This window comes from Pteropus alecto, unplaced genomic scaffold (genome assembly GCF_000325575.1).
Source record: "Pteropus alecto unplaced genomic scaffold, ASM32557v1 scaffold15, whole genome shotgun sequence".
In the NCBI taxonomy this organism is placed as follows: domain Eukaryota; kingdom Metazoa; phylum Chordata; class Mammalia; order Chiroptera; family Pteropodidae; genus Pteropus; species Pteropus alecto.
In genome coordinates this window covers 1,712,590-1,733,968 of record NW_006436286.1, presented here as the reverse complement: position 1 = coordinate 1,733,968, position 21,379 = coordinate 1,712,590, and the positions used below count along the sequence as shown (strand labels likewise).

General features: G+C 59.7%; 1 protein-coding gene across 2 annotated transcripts in view; it reads left to right on the top strand.

Annotated features, from left to right (window-relative positions):
* Positions 1–20,805, top strand: part of SCNN1B (sodium channel epithelial 1 beta subunit) — a 27,089-nt gene extending 6,284 nt beyond the window's left edge. The window contains exons 2-13 of one of the 2 annotated variants that reach the window (XM_006912525.3): positions 4,074–4,392; positions 6,613–6,880; positions 8,366–8,556; positions 13,553–13,656; positions 15,172–15,335; positions 15,578–15,685; positions 16,752–16,869; positions 17,989–18,064; positions 18,168–18,225; positions 18,912–18,973; positions 20,066–20,141; positions 20,369–20,791. In XM_006912525.3, the coding sequence (XP_006912587.1) occupies positions 4,082–4,392; positions 6,613–6,880; positions 8,366–8,556; positions 13,553–13,656; positions 15,172–15,335; positions 15,578–15,685; positions 16,752–16,869; positions 17,989–18,064; positions 18,168–18,225; positions 18,912–18,973; positions 20,066–20,141; positions 20,369–20,749 (1,917 nt within the window). In that variant the 5' untranslated portion in view covers positions 4,074–4,081 and the 3' untranslated portion in view covers positions 20,750–20,791. Of the gene's footprint in view, positions 1–4,073; positions 4,393–6,612; positions 6,881–8,365; positions 8,557–13,552; positions 13,657–15,171; positions 15,336–15,577; positions 15,686–16,751; positions 16,870–17,988; positions 18,065–18,167; positions 18,226–18,911; positions 18,974–20,065 lie in introns of both variants that reach the window. The other variant, XM_025047238.1, reaches the window with a different exon arrangement.
* The last annotated feature ends 574 nt before the right edge of the window (positions 20,806–21,379 follow it).

The following is a 21,379-nucleotide window of genomic DNA, read 5'->3' as shown; positions in this document are numbered from 1 at the left end:
CAGGGTCTGGACAGGCCCCGACCTGTTTACTCAGCCACCCGCTGGTGGACGTCGGCTCGTGTGATCGGAGTTATGAATGAATAAGGCTGCTGCAAATCCATACGTAAAAGTCTTCACATGAACGTGTTTTCGGTTCTCTCGCATAAACACAGGGGAATTGCTAGGTCATAGGCCAAGTGCACATTTGACTGTATGAGCAACTGCCGGAAGGTTTTCTGGATCGGCTGTGCCATTCCCACCCCGACTGGTCACGTGAGAGCCCTCACTGGCCCACACCCTCACCATCACCGGGCGCCGTCAGCCCCCGTGGGTGGCAGGTGGCACCTCACTGCGGCTTCGATTTGCATTTCTGCTGTGACTACCAGGATTCGGCACCTTCTCGTGTGCTGCGGGTCACCCACATGTCATCCCTTATGAACGGTCTTTTCACATTTCTGCTCGTTTTTCGTCGGGTTCTTCGTCCCGGGTTCTAAGAACCCTTGACGTATTCTGCTTACAAATTCTTTGTCAGACGTGTTATTTCAAGTAGTCTCTCCCCAGTGGCTTGCTCTTCTGTTTTCTGAAACGTGTCTTTGGAAGAGAAGATGTCCATTTTAATAAAGTGCAGGTTATGAGGATTTTTCGTTTATAATTCGTGATTTAGTCCCCTATCTCGGAGATCTTGGCCCACCCCAAGGTTGCGGAGACTTTCTCTTTCCGGACGGTCTACAGTTTTAGCTCTTGTGTTTAGGTGTCTGATCCGTTTCCAGTTAATTTTCGTATGTAGTGTAGGGTAGGGGTTGAAATTCACGTTTTCGTTTGTGGACATCTGTGTGTTTCAGCATCTCTTGTCGAAAAGACCATCCTCGCTGAATCAGATTACTGGGGCACCTTTGCGGGTCTTTCTCCTCGTCTGTTCCATTAATCAATACGTCTGTCATTACGCCAGCGTCACCCTGTTCTGGTTACTGCACCTCACGGTAAATCTAGGTTCAGATAGTCTACGTCCTTCAACTTGGTTCTTTTTCAAAGGTTTTTTTTTTTTTTTTTTTTTCTATTTTCGTTCTATTGCTTTTCCACACAAAGTTTAGAATCGGCTTGTTGATTTCTGCAAAAAGTCTGCCGAGATTTCGACTGAGATCGAATTGACGCTCTAAACATTTTTAAATGTTTCGCGACGGCTGAAGAACTCTGTGAATAGACTAAAATCCACTGAATTCTACGTTGTAAACAGAGGAGTTTTATGGCATTCCATGTGGATTACATCACAAGGAAGCTATTATTTTTTAAAAAGAATTATAAAAAAATACCGTGCTAAGGAGAAAAAAAAGCTTGTGCAAACCCAGGCTACCTCATGGGTCATGGGTCATGGGTCATGCCTTTGCAGCCTCTCATTCTTCTGGAAGAAAACAGAAATGGAGGCATACAGCAGTTATCCGATGCCAGAAACGCTGGCCACAGGCTGGGGGCCAAGATGTGGGTAGCAATCTGTGACTCCCCCAGAGTGACGGTATCCACTCCGCCCGCGTCCATGCTACGGAGTCCATCTCCACTTGGCTTGTGCGTGCTGGCTGAAGCCGTAAGGGGATTTAAACCTCTACACTCAAGCCGTGTGTACGTTCCAAACACAGACCATCTCGGGGATGAAATCTGACGTAAAATTTTTTTGTAGCATTCATTCATTCTTACTTGGCTACTCTCCCAACGGGCCAAACCGTAGTTAGAAGATAAGCCGGCACTCGACAAACCCCTGCCATCTACTTGCCATTGTCACAGTTTTGGCTGCCTACTATTTACTGAGCATCTTTTCTTCTTTTACTTAGTGTATTTAAGAAGCTCAAGTAAAAGCCAGTATCTCTTGACATAAATAGAAGATCCCGCTTAAAACAAAACCCAAAGGAAACAGACTGCTGTCTCCACTACCTACACCGGTGCCTCGGGCCTCGCTGATAAACCGGGAGGTCAGCGGGGCCTTGGAAGGGTGTTAGGACCTTGGAAGGGCTTGGACTAAGCTGACGCTTCCCCCTGGACTGAATCGGAACGATTACATGAGGCTGGAAAAGGGCGGACACTGGAGAAGTCCTTCGTCCATGTCCTCCACAGCTCTTCATTGGGGCCCCAGGTGTGGGCCCAGGCCTTGGGGAACCGGGCTACCCGGGACAGACGGAGCCCATTGCTTCCGAGCTGATCGCTGTGGGTAATGGCACATGAGAGTGAAATAACTTTAGAAGCGCCGTGTAGAGCCGGGATCATTAAACACGTAGCACTTTATTCTCCCCGAGCCGGGGACGGGCCCTCTGGGGAAGGTAGGGGTTGGCTTGGTCTGTGGACGTCTGTCTCACAGCCATGATGGCCTGGGCAGGCACAAGCAGCTTCATTTCCGTCACAGAGCAGAGGCACTGGAGTCAGAGAGGGAGCCTTGAACAAACTGACCGGGAAGGTGAGGATGCGACTGTGTCAGAAAATTAGGTCAGGAGTGAACGTGCTTGGGCAAGTTCAAGATCTCCGTTTAGATGTGAAGGTCTGGCATTCTGCCTGGTGGAGTTCCCGGCACCGGGCTGGGCCAGGCAGGGATACGGAGCCTCTTCCCTCGGAGGTATAGGACCTCACAGGAGTGAGAAGCAGCAGGCAGAAGTAACTACAGCACAGGTGGAGCGATGTGAATTGCTTTTTCGTTAAGATCCTAATGGTTGCAAACGGCAGACACCCAGTCTGGATCGGCATAAGTAAGAAAGAAGACTCGTTGGTTCCCATATCTGATGAGTCTAGGAATAAATGGCTTCAGGAATGGCTGGATCCAGGTGTTCAAATGTCAGCAATGTCTCCATATTTTCCTTGTCTTCACAGCAACCCTATGAGGTAGAATCTATGACTGTCCCCCTTTGACAGATGAGGACATTGAGGCACTGAGAAAGCAATTCGCCCAAAGTCACGCGGCTAGAAAGAGGCAGAGTCGAGACTCGAAGCCAAGCATTTCGGATTCAGAGTCCTCATTCTTACCCGTCACCCTACTCGCTGCCTCTGGGAGCTCAGGCCACAAAATCCTGATCCTTCTGTCACGTTTTGTAACCACATGTTCTGATGGATTATTTCACTAATGCCTGTGCACCTGCCGATGACTTGTGTTAATGGTAGCTGATGTGCCGAGCACTTTCATGCATCGGCTAATTTCACCCTCTCAGCAACCCTGTAAGTTAGGTGCAGCCAGTGCTGTTTTACAGATGAGAACCTGAGGGGCGAGAGCAACTGGTCCACTAGGCTGGGAATTCCCAGAGGCCAGAAACCTTGTTCATTTTGCCCATCGAGTCCAGAGGGGCTAATTCAGTGCGTGGCACACAGGAGGCACTCAATAAATGCTTTTTGTTTGGATGTATGGGTGGTGGATGGGTGCATGGATGGATGGATGGATGGATGGATGATGGATAGATGGATGGATGGATGGATGGATAGATGGATGGATGGATGGATGGATAGGTGGATGGATGAGTGAATGGATGGATGGATGGATATATGGTGGATGGATGGGTGGATGGATGGATGGATGATGGATGGATGGATGGATGGATGGATAGATGGATGGATGGATGGATGGATAGATGGATGGATGGATGGATGGATAGATGGATGGATGGATGGATGGATAGATGGATGGATGGATGGATGGATAGATGGATGGATGGATGGATGGATAGATGGATGGATGGATGGATGGATAGATGGATGGATGGATGGATGGATAGATGGATGGATGGATGGATGGATAGATGGATGGATGGATGGATGGATAGATGGATGGATGGATGGATGGATAGATGGATGGATGGATGGATGGATAGATGGATGGATGGATGGATGGATAGATGGATGGATGGATGGATGGATAGATGGATGGATGATGGATAGATGGATGGGTGGATGGATGGATGATAGTTGGCAGGAAGAGAGAAAAGAGGCAGGGAGGGAGGGAGGGACAGCCGTGACATGTAGCCTGGTCTGCCTGTCTCCAGTGAGATGATCCAGCTGCGAGTGGGACATCCTCGTACGACGCGAGGCTGGTGTCGCATCTGACGTGGCACCCCTGTGTCTCTCCGCAGGTGCCACGATGCAGGTGAAGAAGTACCTGCTGAAGTGCCTGCACAGGCTGCAGAAAGGCCCCGGCTACACGTACAAGGAGCTGCTGGTGTGGTACTGTAACAACACCAACACCCATGGCCCCAAGCGCATCATCTGCGAGGGGCCCAAGAAGCAGGCCATGTGGCTCATGCTCACCCTGCTGTTCGCCTCCCTCGTCCTCTGGCAGTGGGGCGTCTTCATCCAGACCTACCTGAGCTGGGAGGTCAGCGTCTCCCTCTCCGTCGGCTTCAAGGCCATGGACTTCCCCGCCGTCACCATCTGCAACGCCAGCCCCTTCCGGTAGGCGGTCCGTGGCGCGCTCCGCCGCCCTCCGGGGCGACTGGTCGTCTTCTTCCTCCCTTCGTCCCCCTTCCTTCCAGCTTCCTGTCCGCTCTCCCCCTTCTCTTCCCCGTTCTCTCTTTTTCTTACGCCCCTTTCTTCTCTCCTTTCCTTTCCTCCCCCTCTTTGCTTTTGTCCTTTGGCAAAGTGAGTAAGATTCAAAATTCACAAACCTCCTGGGCTTAATGAGAGTCTCAAAAAACGCCTGGCAGTCGGGGCTTGGTGCACACCAGTGCCTAGGCAGTGATTCGGTATGTATTTATTGAGTACCTACTATGTGCCAGGCACTGTTCTAGGCACTGTGAGTGAATGAAACGAAGTCCCTGCCCTCTTCACTGCCTACCTGAGAAAACAGACATGAATCTTTTTTCCTTAAATATGGAATTAATTATAATAGGAATTATAACGCGATGATAGAAAATATGTCTAGCAACCTTGCATCGAGTGCTCATGAAATGGGAAGCCGCGCGTTGACTGACCTTTGGGTAATCTGTAATTCCAATCCCACGACCGCCCCAGGGGCGGGCACGCCTATAATCGCCCCCATTTACAGGTCCAGAAATGGAGATTCGGAGAGGTCAGAGAACTCGACCAGAGCCACACAATGGGCAGTGGTGGGATTTGAACTCAGGCCTGATCTGAATCCAGAGCGGCCACTGTCTAACCACTTGATGGCAAGGCCTATGAAGGGGACACGCAAGGGACCCAACCTAGTCAGACTTGAGGAAGGTCAGAAAAATGCCCCAGGAACGAGTAGAAGACAGCCAGGCAGGGCGAAGAGCGTACATGGCATGTGCAAAGGCCCTGGAGTGAGACAGGGCTTGGTGCGTTCAAGGAGGGCCGGCGTGGCTTGAGTCACGGAGAACGTTCTCGTCCAAAAGAAGGCCCGGGGCGGGCTCTACTCAGCAGAGTCCCTGCTCTCTAGTGACAGGTCTCCCGCCTACTCGGGCGGGCCCTTGCAGACACTCAAAAGATCCCTTAATAATTATAGTGACAATGACGCTCTCTCCAGGAACTGCTCCAAGCGCTTTATAAGCATTGCCTTGCTAAACCCTCCCGACAGCCCTTTGGGGTAAATATTTTAATCCCCCCGTTTTATAGACGAGGGAACAGGGCCTCAGAGGTTAACTTGCCCAAGGCCACACAGATACTCAGCGGCATGTCAGGATTGGAACCCGGCGCCCATGCGGTGACCCACCAAGCTCGACAGCAGCTGTGGACATTGAGCCCCCATAGCCACAGCCCACCGCCCTTCCCATCCCCCTCCCCCCGTGCGCCCATGGGGCTGGTCCAGCGGTCAGCGGACAGGCGGTGTCAGCATCTGAGGCTGACGTCAGCTCCGGCTTCTGGACACCTTCGTACCAGAACTTGGCCTGTGTCCGGGGTTTTACGGCCTCCCCTGCAGGAGGTCCTGACGCACACCGCCCCGGTGACCACACTTTGGCATGGCGTCTCGTCGCGATTGGGTGGGGAGTGGCTGGGGTCCGGGGCCTGGGGCCTCCACCACGGGCCTGGTGTGGACACTCCCTGGTCTGGACATGTTTCTGCCAGACTGACCAGTCACCACTTCTAACACGGCGGCCTCTTGACACTGGCTCCCGTTCCCGAGATCTTCCCCGAATCACTGCTGTAGAATTAGGGGCCACAGACCGGCCCTTGCTCCCTCCATTTCCTACCCACAGCCGCTGCACGAACCGGGGCCCCCCAGATTCGGGTACGTGGCTCAGCTCTGCCCCTCACCACTGGGGGGAGCTGGGACAACCACGGCAACCCTCAGTTTCCTCATTGGGGCTGTGGCAGGGATGAAATAAAATCAGACACAGGCCGCACCTTGCACCTGGCGTGCGGTCGGCACCCAGGGACCGTGAGCGCTTGGGGTCTTCTGCATCTGACTGAGGGAGGAACGCGCCCGGGCCCGTCTCGGCTGCTCCTGTAGCCTCCGTGCCGTGCACCATGCCTGGCGCCTAGTGGGTGCTCACTAAATAGTGGGTGAGCGAGCACGTGAGTGGCTGGGTGAGTGGCCGACCGTGCGGACGCCTGCCGGGGAGATGGCGAGGCGGGTGCTTGCACACGGCGTGCTTCCACATGGTGGCAGCCACGCTGGAGTCACAGGGTTCCTGGGCTGGCTGTTCTGCCTCCAGGCGTCCCCTTGCCCCGCTGACCTGCCCTCTCCCCACCCAGGTACTCCAAGGTCAAGCACTTGCTGAAGGACCTGGATGAGCTGATGGAGGCCGTCCTGGAGAGGATCGTGGCTTCCGAGCCGAGCCACACCAACGCCACCAAGGCCCTGAACTTCACCATCTGGAACCACACGCCCCTGGTCCTTATCGACGAGCGGAACCCCCGGCACCCAGTGGTCCTCGACCTCTTTGCAGACAGTCACAATGACAGCAGCCCCGTGCCAGGAAGGACCTGCAATGCCCCAGGGTGCAAAGTAGCCATGAGACTGGTAAGTGAGGCCACGGGCCACGTGCAGTGGGGCTGGTGGGAGCGTCGGCCCATCAATGATCTGGGTCTCGCCAGGGAGGAGGCCGGCTGGAAGCCGGTGCCCACTGTGCCTGTTTGCCAAGCTTTTTAAAGAACAGAAGAGGCTGGTATGTTAGTCAAGACACTTTGGGACGCAAATGACCCAGCTCGAACAAGCTTAAGCAAGACAAGGACTCGCTGCTTCACATACTGCGAGGTCCTGAGGCTTCAGGTGTGGCTGGATCCAGGCGTTCAAATGCTGTCGTCAGGGCTGTTTCTCTCCTTGGCTCAGCTTTTCCCTCAGTCGACTCCACTCTCTGGCAGGCTCTCTCTGGACGGGAGGCCCTGGCGATACCAGACACACAGCTCGAGGCTCGGCCCAGGGGTCTGCACTGTTAACAGGCTCCTTGGTGATCCTGATGGTCACTGTTGGTCAGAGACCCAGGCTGGGGCCACATGCTGCCCAGAGGAGGCCACTGCCTCCTGTGCCACCCCCGAGGTCAGGACCCACCCCGCGTCTCCCCACAATCCGGCACGTAGCACCAGCTGGGGCGGCCTGGTGCCACCCAGCCACCAGTGCCCGTGTGCTCACCGGTAAAGTGGGCTTGTCCCTGGGGCCACAGCAGCTCTCGGGAGGCCCCGTGTGCCCATGTGTGGGCCTCGGTTCCCCCATGACCAGGGGGCAGGGCTTCCATGAAACTCAAGTGGGACAAGAGACAGAGAGCCAGGAGGGCGGGGCCGGGCGAGGTGAGCGCTCAGCACTGTCATGCGTCCGGGGCTCCCCGGCTCGGAGTGTGAGGAGAAGGCAGGCCGCTGGGTGGCCGAGTGCCACCATTAGTCCCAGGGCCAGTCGGCCACATTGGCGTGGTGGGCTGGACCCCGTGGTGGGCGGGCGCAGGGAGGTGGAGGGCCCTGCACCCCGGCCCCGCCCCCAGCAGAGAGAGGGCAGAGTCTGGGGTCCTTGGGCCACCTGGAGGTCCTAGGAGGGCTGCGGAAGGGGTTGGGCCGGAGGTCCGTGTCCGTCTCTGCCCATAGGAGCATGTGCGGTGCCACGCGCCTGAGCCTGGGTGTCTGGGCCTGGGGGAGGGGCATGGATGCGTGTGTGCACGGTTGTGACCAAGATGGCATGTGGTGACAAAGTGGACATCGGTCTGTGTGGGTGTGCATGAGCGTGCATGCGTGTGTGTGTGTGCACATGTGTGTGCACTGTGTTCACTCATGTGTTAAGGTCACATACGGGTGGTGGCTGTGTGAGTCCTTGTCACCGGGTGGCAGTGCGTGAGCGACAGCCCCGAGCATACGTGTGTGCACGAGTGTAAACGCGTCCCCATTGGCCACAGCTGGCGGTCCAGTCCCGGGGGCAGCCTGGGGACGGGCGGCTGGCAGGGTGCTCTGGGCCCTCGCCCCGGGGGCAGTGACGGGCGCCTGCCAGCAGCCCCGCCCACCGGGACCCCTCTCGCCCCCACAGTGCTCCGTCAACAGGACCGTGTGCACCTTCCGGAACTTCAGCAGCGTCACCCAGGCCGTGACGGAGTGGTACACCCTGCAGGCCACCAACATCTTCTCGCAGGTGCCGACCCAGGAGCTGGCGAAGCTGAGCTACACGGGCGAGCAGGTGATCCTGGCCTGCCTGTTCGGGGCGGAGCCCTGCAGCTACAGGTGAGGCCCGGCCGCTACAGGTGGGGCCCGGCCGCCGCTGCCCTGCCTGCAGGCGCGGCGAGGGGCGCGGGAGCGTTGTAAAAACCCGCTTTGCATCGTGGGGTCGTTTTGGGCTGGCGGCAAAGCTGCAAAGATTGTCGAGTTTCCTTACCTTTCTCACCTGCCACTGCTGCCGACACACGTCGCTGTGGCCGTTTGTCACGACCGAGAAACCGGCGCTGGCTGGCGTGTGACCGTTAACCAAACTCAACACTTTGCTGAGATTTCATTGGCTTTTCCCGGTGACGTTTCCCTGTCCCAGAACTCCACCCAGGGGACCCCATTGCGTCCAGTGACCGTGTCTCTGTAGCCACCTCCGAGCTAGGACAGTGTCGGACTTCCTCGTCCTGGGCGACTGATGGTGTCTGGACGGGTGCTTTGCAGAAAGGGGTTGATCTGGGTTTATGCAGACAGGGCGGTTTTGGGGGACGACCATAGAGGCGAGGTGCTGTCCTCGTCACATCATATCGGGGGTACGTGTTAGCCACGTGACACCGCCCACGATGCTGGTCCTCCCTCCCCACCTGATTCAGGTGCTCACTACGGGCCAGGCTTCCCCGCTGTGAAGCACCACGTCCACGGTCTGCTCTGTGTGGGCGAGTCACCATGTCCAGCCTCCCTCTGGGGGGTGGCAGGGGGAGCAGGGGACAGGGGAACCAGTCCCAGTGCCCCAGAGCAGGGACGCGTGCTGTTTGCACCCCTCTGTGAGGCGAGTTTGTTGCTTCTCCCTCTGGGCCCTCGTTCCAGCATTTATTTCTACCCGCGTGGACCCGTGTGTGTTTGGGTTGTAATCCAATATCACGTATTTATTCTCCGCTCGCATCTGGCCGGCGTTGGCCACTGGGAGTGTTGATGTAAGAACGTCCTAACCTGTAGAGAATGTTGGCGAGTTATGAGCCAGACCGAGCACGATGCCAGGGAGCAGGATCTCGCACACTCCGGTGAGTGGCGATGTGCGTTTTCTCTTCTGCGTCTGGAATTGAGGCGGGAATGTGAGGACACCCGCATGGAGGCAGGAGAGCAGGGTGCGGGGGGCCGACAAGACGACCCACTCTCTGGAGGGGGCTCTGCCGGGGGGCCTGGCCGAGAGGCTCGCCCTGGCACCCCACAGGTGTGCCGACCTGGATGCCCAGAAACCACGGCCGGGCTCGCTTACGGCCGAGATGAATCTTTTACTAGAGAAGTCACAGGCCTGGGGCGTGACCACGCGCCGTGACCTGCCCAGCGAGGAATTCATGATCAGCTCACCCTGCGAGGTGGCTGTCTGCCGCTGGGCTCGTCGGGTTTATCGAGGAACCCTCTGTGGATCACGGGAGCTTCTTCGGCCGCTCTGACACGTCTCGATCGTTTACCCTGAGCAACCCTTACTTTCTGGGCCGTGCACAAGGCCCTCGCCCCAGAACCAGTCGTGTCTCCCAGGAACCCTGGTTCCTGGTATGGGAGCTGCTGGCTCGAAACCAGGAGCTGGGCAGAGCTAACGATCCCTGCGGGTGCACCTGCCACGAGCAGGAGCGGCAGCAATACGCACGTACGGCCCTGCCCGGGAAGCCTGCCCTGAGCCCCGCCACACAGTGCCGCCGATGTCACACGGCTGCCTGCTGGGATGCTCCGTCCCCTGGTCTCCGCTGGAGCCTGCTGGCCTCTGTCTGTGCGCCCGGCCCCTGGCCCCAGGGAGGTTTCAGAGGGAGACGCCTGCGTCTGAGGCCGGAGGTGGCCAGAACTGGGAGCAGCCGCAGTGGGAGGGGATGCGGCCACACCCCGGGCAGCCTCCTGCACCTGGGCCGCAGGTGTCCTGGACGATTTGCCGAGAACACCGTGTCCCCACGGGCTGGGCGGAGACTGGCCCTCCTGAGCAGTGCCCGGCTCCGGCCGGTTTGCCCTGCTCCGTCCCTCCCCTGTGGCCACAGCCCTGACTCCACCTATAGGACGCCCAGAGCCGGCTCTGCCCTCCAGGCCTCCACGGCCCCCCGCTCCCGCCCTTCCTCCTTGCCACTCCCTAGGCTCCCCTCTGTCTCACTCAGCCCCAGAGTCCTCGCGAGCAGCCTCCCCGGCCCCCCCCGGGGGAGCGAGCTGTCGCTCCTCATGCTTCCCTCTGTGGTGCTTCGGCACATGTCACAATCTGTAACGCTGACAAATATTTACTGAGCTCCTGTCTCCTATGCGTGGGGCTGAGGGAGCGGAGCGCGTCGGCAGCCGGCGTCTGCTGAGCTCCCGTGCGCTTGGCACCCAGGCCTCCCCTCGGTCCTCCAGGAGCGGGCCTTATTGCCCAGGGTGACGGGTGGGGCAGGCGGGCACGGGGAAGCGAAGCGACTGCCCCGAGCTCGCCAGCTAGCGGGGCCTGGGCTCTCGGCCCACAGCTTCTCTCTTCCTCAAACACACAGCAGCCACCTCCGCCGGCCTCACGCGTGGGGCAGGAGGCGGCTATTGGCAAGCAGTCGGGGACACGGGGAGCTTCAGATCTCGCTGCATCCCGCCAAGGAAACCAGCACTGGAAATGACGGGGTGACTGGGCCGGGCAGTGAGTGCACGGGGCGGTCTGGGAGCAGATGAAACCTGAGCGATGAGAAGAAGCCACTTATCTGACGAGCTGGCCAGAGCACATCCCGGGCTCGAGGGCACGAGGGCCTTGGACCATCGATGTCCTGGCATGTCACCGGAGTGTGTCTGTAGGGTCTAAGCAGGGATGTGCCCTGGTCTGCTTTGCAGTTTACATGACCGCCTGGTCGCCATGCAGGAGGGGGGCTGTAAGTGAGCAGGGGGGGATCCGGGCTGCGGGTGCTGGTGGCTCAGACCCGGCTGACCTGGCGGGACACCTTGGAAGACAGGCACTGCCCGACACTGCGCCGTGTCTCCCCACGAGGGCAGGCCCACATCTTTGGCCTTGGCGCCCCCGGCCCAGGGCCCATCCCCATGAACGCTGGTTGGGTGAAGGAGCATGGGCTTCCCGGCCTCCCTGTCCCCACTGAGGACCAGATTTCACAGCCCGCCCTGGGCCCTTCATCCGCCTACCACAGACAGAGGGAACGGCTCCCAAATCTGAGCACAGGGACACGAGCAGCTGCCTTCACGGGGTTATAGGAGGCTCACGCGCGAGGCTGTCACAGGCCTACTCGGCACAGCCTGGCCCCAAGCAAAGGCACTGCAGTGACATCTGTGCATCAGACACCCTGGGGTCCCCTTCCTTCCTGCTTATAATAAAATAAGAAAAACAACATGAAAACATCCAAAGACTGTTTTAAAGCTACTTCCTACGGAGACCGGAGAACGCAGACAGAACAGGGCACGGTGAACCCACCGGGACCCACGGCCGCTGGACGGGACCCACGCCCGACACCCCTGGCTGCGCTGTCCCGCAGCGAACCCGCACGCCACGTCCTCCCGCCTGTGACGAGCGCGGGCATGGAACCACAGTGCCGCGACCCCCTCCCAGTTCGCGGAGGCTCGACAGCACCGCCCCTCCGGCCGCGTGGCACTCGGAAATGTCACTCTCTTCTGTTCGAATCCGGATCCAGTCACCGCCCGCACGTTGTGATCGCAACCCTGTCCCTCTGTCACGATGCATTTGTCGAAGAAGCTGGGTTACGCTCCTCGGCGTGGAGATCCAGATCCCACGGTCTGGATCGCGCAGACTGCCCTCCCGGGACGTCTCTGAACCGCCTCCAGCATTGGTCGCGAATGGTCGTGAGAGACAGACGCTCGGTCCTGTCCAGGGCTGGGGGTTTTTTGTTGTGTTTGGTTCCGTTTTGGGACAGGACACTGGCTTGGCGGCTCATCCAACAGGAGACACGCAGCATTGGTCACCACAGGTGTACGTCGCCCAGAGCCATTCACTCACGAGAGTGCAAAATGACGTATTTTGTATTATGCGACACTCCAATCGTATACTCTAATTACATCTCTTCCTCTTCGATTATTAGCTGGATCAAACTGGAACTCTTTTTATAGGAATATTGCAAGAAAAAAAAGTCAGATGGGGAGAGGCAGAGATCAGAAGAGATTTAAGACTTATCAGCCGGTCACATGTTCACACCAGCTGGATCCCAACGTAAACATAAACTGTAAAAACAAAGTGCCACGCAGGAGGCACCTGGAACTTTGAACTGAATATTTGACAATAGGCAGGAATTTTTGCTAATTATTTTTAACACGGTAGTTGCATTATTTTTTGAGTTTTTCCTTTTAGAGATACATATGAAATGATCACAAATTATGATGTCTGAGATTTGCTTCAAAAACACTTGGAAGGTTGAGAAGGAACGTGACTGGCCAGGGTGACGACCGTTGAAGCTGGCAGTGGGCTGCGTTCTCTTGACTCTTAGACGTTTGAAACGTTCCGTATCAAAAAAAAAAAAAAAATTTTTTTTAACTGAATTCTTTGAAACGACGTCATACCGTCTCTCTGCTTCGGTGAGCATCTCTGTGGGAACGTTTCCTGAGGCTGAATTATTCCCTTAGGAAACGGCTCGGTGACACGGATGGGACATTTCCGTGCCCAGTTTTGCTGTCCTCTCTCCTCGGCCTCTGCGTGGACGATCTCCTGAGTGACACCCACTCTGACCCTTCCCCTCAGGCCACTTCCCTCTTGACTGGAGTTCCAGGGGCTCTGGATTCTGCCAGGGCGGCGACTTAAAACCACGGGGCTCTCCTTTCACAGAGGAGACCCGAGGTCCAGAGTCAGGGCGTCACAGGGCTCCCTCGGAGGGTCCGGGGAGACCCCGTCCCGCCTCTGCCAGCTCCGCTGGCCCCAGGCGCTCCTCGGCTCACGTCTGCATAACCACTCTGCCTCGTCTCCCTGTGGCCTCCGCTCTGCGTGCGTCTCCTCTCCTGTCCCCCGTGCGCTGCTGTTGGGGGGACGGACGGAACGCCCCGTTCCTCAACTCTGCCCTCCTGAGCCCCTCCGAGCAGTAAGGGCGGGGGGCAGGGGGGCCTGTCCTCCAGCTGCTGGTGTCTCTCTTAGGAACTTCACGACCCTCTTCCACCCCGATTATGGCAACTGCTACATCTTCAACTGGGGCATGACAGAGAAGGCAGTCCCTTCGGCCAACCCCGGAGTCGAGTTCGGTAAGCCTTGGTTCCTCCTGGGGGCGGAACCGTGAAGCTTTAGACACCCCATCACGTGGGGCCGAGACCAAATTACCATCCGGAGTTGAGGGGCAGGCCCCGGGCTGGGTGGGGCCCGGCACAGGGACGAGCAGCCGTGGGGAGCCTGTCCCGTGTATGGGGAGATGCCTCCCCAGCCATCCAATCCCCTGGCCCACATCCCTGGGTGTCCCCATTTTGCCGATGAGCAAAGTGGGGACTCGGAGGCGGTGCACCTTAGCGGTCAAGAGCTCAGGCGGCTGTGTCCGGGGAAGTCTCAGCCCCATCATTCACGCCTTGGGCGAGACTGAGCAGAAGACTTAAGCTCCGAGAGCCTCGGTTTCCCGGTTCGACAGTGGTGCCCGTGGCACAGGACGCAGTGTACACCTCACTGGTCCCTGTGGCGTAGCGGGCGAACGGCCAAGCCCGGCGGCCCGGGCATGCGAGGGGAAGTCTGAATGCCTCGCCCGAGTCGCCCAGCTGATGCCTGGCAGAGCCCTGGGTCTGAGCTGCGTGACTCTGCAGTTCTGGGAGAGAGAGAGGGCCACAGGCAGACAGGGCACCGAGGACAGATGCGGGCGGGGGGGAGGGCAGGAGGAGGCTGGTGGCGGCTGGCCTGCTCCGGAAAGGCTCGTGGGCTCGGGCGGCTGTGGCTTCAGTCATGCAGGAGGCACCAGGGCCATGGGCCGCCCAGCCCGTGCCAACACTGTGTCTCAGGGGTGCCACTCAACCCGCTTCATGGGGCAGAAGATTAGGATCGAGGAGCCCGGCTGCTGGTGTCAGAACCCCAGCAACGCTACTCCCTCGCCGGGTGGCCTCTCTGTGCCTCGGTTCCCTCATCTGTGGAATGGGGATAAGGGGTGCCTCTCCTAAGCACCCGTGAGACCGTGCACGAGAGAGCACGTGGCCCAGCACCCTGCACGTAGTGTAGCCCGCCAGACGCCAGCCTCGCCGTCCTTGGCCCCCGGCACAGTCACGGGCCTGGTCTCCGCCCTCAGAAGGGCGCAGGCGAGTGGTGGGGGGGGTGGGAGATGGACAGACAGTCACGAGAGTGAGGCAGGCGCTTCTGAGGAGCTGGGAGAGCGGGTGGCAGGGCCCGAGGTCGTGGGGGAGGCCCTGGAGGGAGTGGCCCCTGGGCTGCGATGTCGGGAGGAGCAGGGCTTTCCAGGTGAAGGGTGAGGGCGGGAACAGCGTTCCCCAGGGCTCAGCGGCAGGAAGGAGCAGGGCGCCAAGGGGGCTGGACGGGGAGCAGAGAGGAGGTCTGGGAGGACGTGGGGGCGGGGCGGGACTGCGTGAGCCCCTAGACCTCCCACCGTGCGAAGAGGGGTCGGAAGAGAGGTCGTGGGGGGAGCCCAGCGAAGAGGCAGTGGAGCCGACAGGCTAGGTTTTCGCAAGGGGAGCCTGCTTCCTGGGCAGGCCGCGGAGGCGCCCTGGGCCGGGCGGGCAGCGGGCACTCGGGGGTGGGCCCCCTTCAAACCTCGGCCCCCTGCCCCACAGGCCTGAAGCTGGTCCTGGACATAAGCCAGGAGGACTACGTGCCCTTCCTCACGTCCACGGCCGGCGCCCGGCTGCTGCTTCACGAGCAGAGGTCGTACCCCTTCGTCAAAGACGAGGGCATCTACGCCATGTCTGGGACCGAGACGTCCATCGGCGTGCTGGTGGTACGAACACGGCCCAGTGCAGCCTGGGAGGGGACCGGGCCGCCCAGCCCTGGCCTTCCCTCACTGTCCACTCCTACCCTGCCCCTGGCTGGCTCCCAGTGAGGCAGCTGTGCTCTGGGGGAGGGGCCCACGGCTCGCCACCCCCTTTTGGCATCCGTAGACCCACATGCTTACTGGGAGGCGGGCACAGAGGGGCTTCCTAGGAGTGACCAGGGGTCCCCGCAAACATCCTCCTCACCCAGGACAAGCTGGAGCGCAAAGGCGAGCCCTACAGCCACTGCACCGTGAACGGCTCTGATGTTCCTGTCCACAACATCTACAGCGACCACAACACGACCTACTCCATCCAGGTGGGCGGACGGAGCAGGCCTCTTGACCCAGGGGCCCGCCCACGCCACAGCGCCCAAGGTGCACGCCCTGGGCATGTTGGTCCCAGCAAGGCTGGCTCTGCTGGATTTTTGTGACCACAGGGTGATGTAGTGGATTTTGTGACACTTGCGGCTATGGAGCTGGTCCAGTCCCTGGGTTCTCCCCAGGGCCCAGGGCTGCCCCTCCCATCCCCACTCAGCAGGTGTGCCCTTGAAGAGGCCTAGGACTGGAGGGGTTGCACTCTAGGGTGCCCCGGGGAGAACCCTTGTGTGCGAGATGCTGCACTAAGGTTTGGCCTGCACCCCGCCATCACTTGATGCTTTCAACCCTCCCACGAGTCTGGCCACCTCCCACCCCACCCCGCCCTCGCTGAGGCCAAGCCCAGCCCTCCCCACCTCAGCCGGTTGTCACCCTGTTCCACCTGTGAGTAAACTGAGGCCGAGAGGTTAGTGACTGGCTGCAGGACACACAGCTGGCCTCTGGGTGGACGGAAACCAGGCTGGAGTGGCCTGGAAGCCCGGCACGAGTACAGGTTCATCGCTCAGCCCTGGGCGCGCTGCACCCTCTTCCCCGCGCCCCTCCCAGGGCACGTTCTGCTGTTGCTTCCTCTCCCCGCAGTGCTGGGCGTTCAGAGCCCGCGGAGCCCCCGCCCGCCTGCCTCAGAGCTGCCCCTCTGGGCCCTTCCGTGAAAGGGCTCAGGAGCCTGCAGCAGCCTCATAGCAAGAATTACCTATCCAAGCGTTAGCTGCAGGATTCGGAACAAGCCGCCCCTCCCCATGTCATCTGTGGGGGCCCAGCTCTAAAAGGTGGCAGGGGCCATCCTTAGGGAGCTGGGGTCCAGTCTGAGTCCCTCTGCAGGAGACAGAAGACAGGGAGGGACGGTAGGAACAGCTCAGTCACCTCACCACCACTCCTGAGCCAGAGGGACACCTCTCCTGGCTCCCTGTGCTCCCTGGGCCTGGGCACTAAGTTCCCTGGGCGCCTTACGCCTGGGGCTGGGGTGGGGACATCACCAGTCATGTCTGTGTTCTCCCTGCCACCCCCCAGGCCTGTATTCACTCATGCTTCCAAGACCACATGATCCAGAACTGCAGCTGTGGCTACTATCTGTACCCACTGCCCCAGGGGGCGAGATACTGCAACGACAAGGACTTCCCGGACTGGGGTAGGTGGCCCGCGTCGGTGACCCTGGCCAGCGGGACCTGTCCACAAAGGCTCTGACCGCCAGGGAGGGGCACAGCTCCATGCCCTCAGCAGGGCCTAGGGGTGTGCCCAGGCCTTCTGCCACGGCCCGCGGCCCCACCCTCCCCAGCACCGTCTCCCAGGGGACTGGCTCCCCTCCCCACCTCGACTCCGTGAAGTGCACGCTTGAAACGTGTCTGTGCGAGTGACCGTCCGCGTGCTATCTGTGTGCCATGGAAACGCTCTCGCATGTGGGAGCCTGGGCGTGCAGCCCTGGCGAGTACACGTGTCTGTGCATGCACGTTTTCACACATGCACGGGGAAGGGTGTTTGTGTATCTTGATGTGAGGGCGCACTCGGGACTGTGGTGCCCATCTGCGTGTTTGTGCATGGGCAGGGGGTGCTTCCAGCATCTGCATTCATGCATGCTGGTTTGTGTGCACACTGTGTGTGTGTGTGCGTGCGTGCGCGCGCGCATGCATGCATGAGGCCTCAGCACTGTGTCTGTGTGAGCTCACCCGGTCACTCTGGGGGGTACTAGAGCGAGGGGAGAGGGAGGTGGCCTCCAAGGGCTTGAAACAAGGAGGCGGGGGAGGAAGGGAAGAGGGAGGGGAGGGGAGGGCGAGGGGGCGGAGGCGCGTGCCTGCTAGGCTCAGACGGCTGGTGTCCAAACACCTTGGTGGGTGTTGTAAGTGGCAGAGGGGGTCCCACCACCTCTTGAAATCCACACAATATGGTACAAGAGGGGAAAACGTTACCCCTTCCAACCACCCACCCCGTCGACATGACCCCGTCTCCCTGGCTTCCACTGGGAATGGGGAAGACAAGCAGGTGGAAGGTGCCTCGGTCTGTTGAGCTGGGTCTGGATGTGTGGGGAGAGGGTCCCCCAGGCCAGGCTAGGGCAAATGGCTGGATGTGGGGGACTGGGGGCTGGGTGGTTCTCCACAACGGGAGTTTGGATTGAGACAACTCCCCCACCGGCAACCGCAGACCTTAGGTGGCCCAGGGCCCGGAGGGCGGAGGACAGCCAGAGGCTCACAGTGGGGGAGAAAAGCACCTAAAAAGCCAGCTCAGGGTCTCTGCCCACCTCTCTCCCGCTCAGTCTACTGCTACTCGGAGCTGCACAGGAGCTTGGACCAGAGGGAAGCCTGCATCGGGATGTGCAAGGAATCCTGCAAGTGAGTGCGGCGTGGGCACGACACATCGGCGGGGCAGGTGGTGGGGCAGGCGGCGGGGCGCTGCTGGCTGGGACAGCCCACAGTTCTGCCTTTTCTCTTCCAGTGACACCCAGTATAAGATGACCATCTCCATGGCCGATTGGCCTTCAGAAGCTTCTGAGGTGAGATGGCGGAGTGGCCAAGCTCTTGGCCTCCCGTCCTTGGGCTAGGGACAGGTCTGGGCATAGGTCTGCAGGCCACCTGGAACCCTGGAGAGAGTGCTCCCGCTCTGCCCTCCCTTTCCCTTCCCTTCCATCCACGTGGCCCCAGGCACTGTGCTGGGCACACCGCAGTGAACCGGACAGACACAGTCCTTTGTCCCCACAGCGCTTACGTTCCAGTCCGAGAAACAGGTGATACACAGAAATAAGATCATTGCAAAGTGTGGTAACGCTGTAGAGGAAGTAGACGATGAGAGAGAACGGGAAAGCTCTCAGATGGGGCGGTCGGGGAAGGACCCTCTACGAAGGCGACATCTGAGTGAAAACAGGAAGGTGGAGCTGAGCCAGCCATGGGTGGGGGTGGGGAGGAGGACCCGGGCAGAGGGACAGCGAGTGCAAGGGCCAGAGGCGGGAGCGAGCTGGCAGGGGATGGCTGGGCCTCTGGGGGAAGGGTCTGGAGACCCTGGTGCTTCCTCTCCATGACAGCGGCCACCCTATGCACTATTCCTTCCTCCTCCTCCTCGTCCCAATACGTGGGCCCTTTCGGGAAGACACGGGGTTGCGGCCTGCCCCTGCAGGTAGCGGGGCCCGGGGCTGGGGGGGATGCTGCAGGAACTGTCTTTTTCAGCTGCCCTCTTGGGTTGCAGGACTGGATTTTCCACGTCTTGTCTCAGGAGCGAGACCAAAGCACCAACATCACCTTGAGCAGGTAAGCCTGGCGTCGGGCGGGGCTGGGCAAAGCAGAAGAGGGCAGGAACTCGAGCCTCAGGGAGGGGTGTGGACCCAGGGCAGCCACTCAGACACCTCACGCCCGCCAGACCCAGGAGTAAGCCTGGGAGAGGGAGCACTGGGAGCAGCGGCCAGCCAAGGGGACTCAGTCTGCCACTCCTAGAGGAGGACCTGTTCCTCCATCTGTCACCTGTTTGTCTGTCCATCCATTCATCCATCACCATCCTTCCAATCTTCTACCCCTCCACCCATTCATCATCCATCTGTATAGTCTTCCATCCATCCAACAGTCCACTCACCCATCTATCCACCCACCCATCATCCATCCATTGTCCATCCTTCCATTATTCCTCTCGTCCATCCACCCACCCCACCTCCATCCATTTGTCCATCCTTCTATCCACTCAACACAAGCATACACTGGGCACAAGGAAGACACAAGGCCCATGCCATCGGGAAGCTCAAGCCTAGAGAGCAGGGAGAAGCAGCCAGGCCTCATGGTGCCGAGTCTGGACCAGACCCTCCCTGTGGGAGCAGAGCAGGGAGGGAGCCTCCATGCGCCTGAGGGACTGTAGGGAGGTGGCCCTTGAGCTAACGTCCAAGGAGGAGTTGTTTAGACAAACGCGAGGCGAAGACATCCAGGCAGAAGCCTGAAGGCGAGAGAGCGCAGCCTGAGGACCAGCAGGTGCAGAGGGGACGCCCACCCGGCCGCCCTTCTCCGCCCCGGTCCCCTGACAGAGGCTTAGGATCTACGCAGAGTCTACTGCCCATGGGCGGGGCCGCCCTGGGGGTTGGTGGGAGACGGGAGCTCAGAGCACCCTTTAGGAAGCTGGTTCAGGATGGGGCCCGCAGGAGGGGTGCTGGACGCAGGTGCCCTTGGGGCCCGTGGGGCCAGTGAGGGCTGCACCGTCGGCTCCTGTGTGAACCTCACCGCTTGTGGGAGTTGGCCTGCGAGCTCAGGCAGAGGAGCGCTGCGGCGGCCCCTCGGTGGCCTTGCGCGTGTGTGCGTGTGCACGTGTGTGTGTGCGTGTGTCGGGGAGAGGGCACCAGCATTTCTCGCTCCCTCCTGCAGGAAGGGGGTTGTCAAGCTCAATATCTACTTCCAAGAATTCAACTACCGCACCATTGAGGAGTCAGCAGCCTATAACGTGAGTCGGGGGGCTCCAAATGCCTCCAGCCAGCACCCTGGGGGCGACGAGGGTTCCCAGCCCCACAGAGGGATTAGGGAGGTCCTGAAAGCAGTTCCAAACTGGTCCCCGCCCCCTTCCCAGCCCACCACCCATCCACCTCCCAGGAGCCATGAGGCCGAGCTCCAGGCAGGCACTTGGGGCCGACCCCTACCCCCGCCAGGCCCTGAGACCCCTGCTCCCCACAGATTGTCTGGCTGCTCTCCAACCTGGGCGGCCAGTTTGGCTTCTGGATGGGGGGCTCGGTGCTGTGCCTCATCGAGTTTGCTGAGATCATCATCGACTTTGTGTGGATCACCGTCATCAAGCTGGTGGCCTTCTCCAAGAGCCTGCGGCAGAAGCGGGCCCAGGCTCGCTACTCCGGCCCGCCACCCACCGTGGCTGAGCTGGTGGAGGCTCACACCAACTTTGCCTTCCAGCCCGACATGGCCAACCATGGCCCCGGGCCCGGGGCTGACCCCGACGGGCAGACCCTGCCCATCCCAGGCACACCACCCCCCAACTATGACTCCCTGCGCCTGCAGCCGCTGGACATCATCGAGTCTGACAGTGATGGCGATGCCATCTAGGCTCGGTCCCTGCCCACACTAGGCAGCCCCACACTAGGACCCGCAAAGGGCCAGGATGATAGGTGGCCTAGCAGAGGCCGGGAGCTCCTGGCCAGCCCCAGACCGAGGGCTCATAGGGTCACAGTGCTGGTACGAATGTGGGGACTGTGTAGTCACTTGGTTCTTGCCCACCCTGCAACCCAACCTGAGCCTTGGCCTGGGATGTCCCCAGCCAGGCTCAAGACCCCAGAACACCCTTCCCTGGGGGCAAGCCACTTCCCTCTCAGTGCCAGTCACCATCTGTTCCAGAGATGAACAGATGGGCACGCCGTGTTGTCTGTCCCCAGAACCAGTGGCCTTCTTCTTCCCAGCCTTGGCTGGCCTCCGGATAGGGCTCGTGCGGGCAGTGCTTGTGGAGTGGGGCCTGCCAGGTGGCATGGGTTTTGTTCTAGAAAATAAAAGTAGAAAACACCAAGTCGAGCTTTGTTCTTTGTCCGGCTGGGCAGCCAGAGTGCCTGACACATCTCGGGGCAGATGGACACCCTTGCTGGCTTGAGAGCCAAGGCCTGGCCAAGGAAAGGCCCTGTCCAGTCGTCCCTGAAGTAGGAGCCTTAAGAGTCTTTTAACGCCCCCCGACTTGCTTCTTTGGGT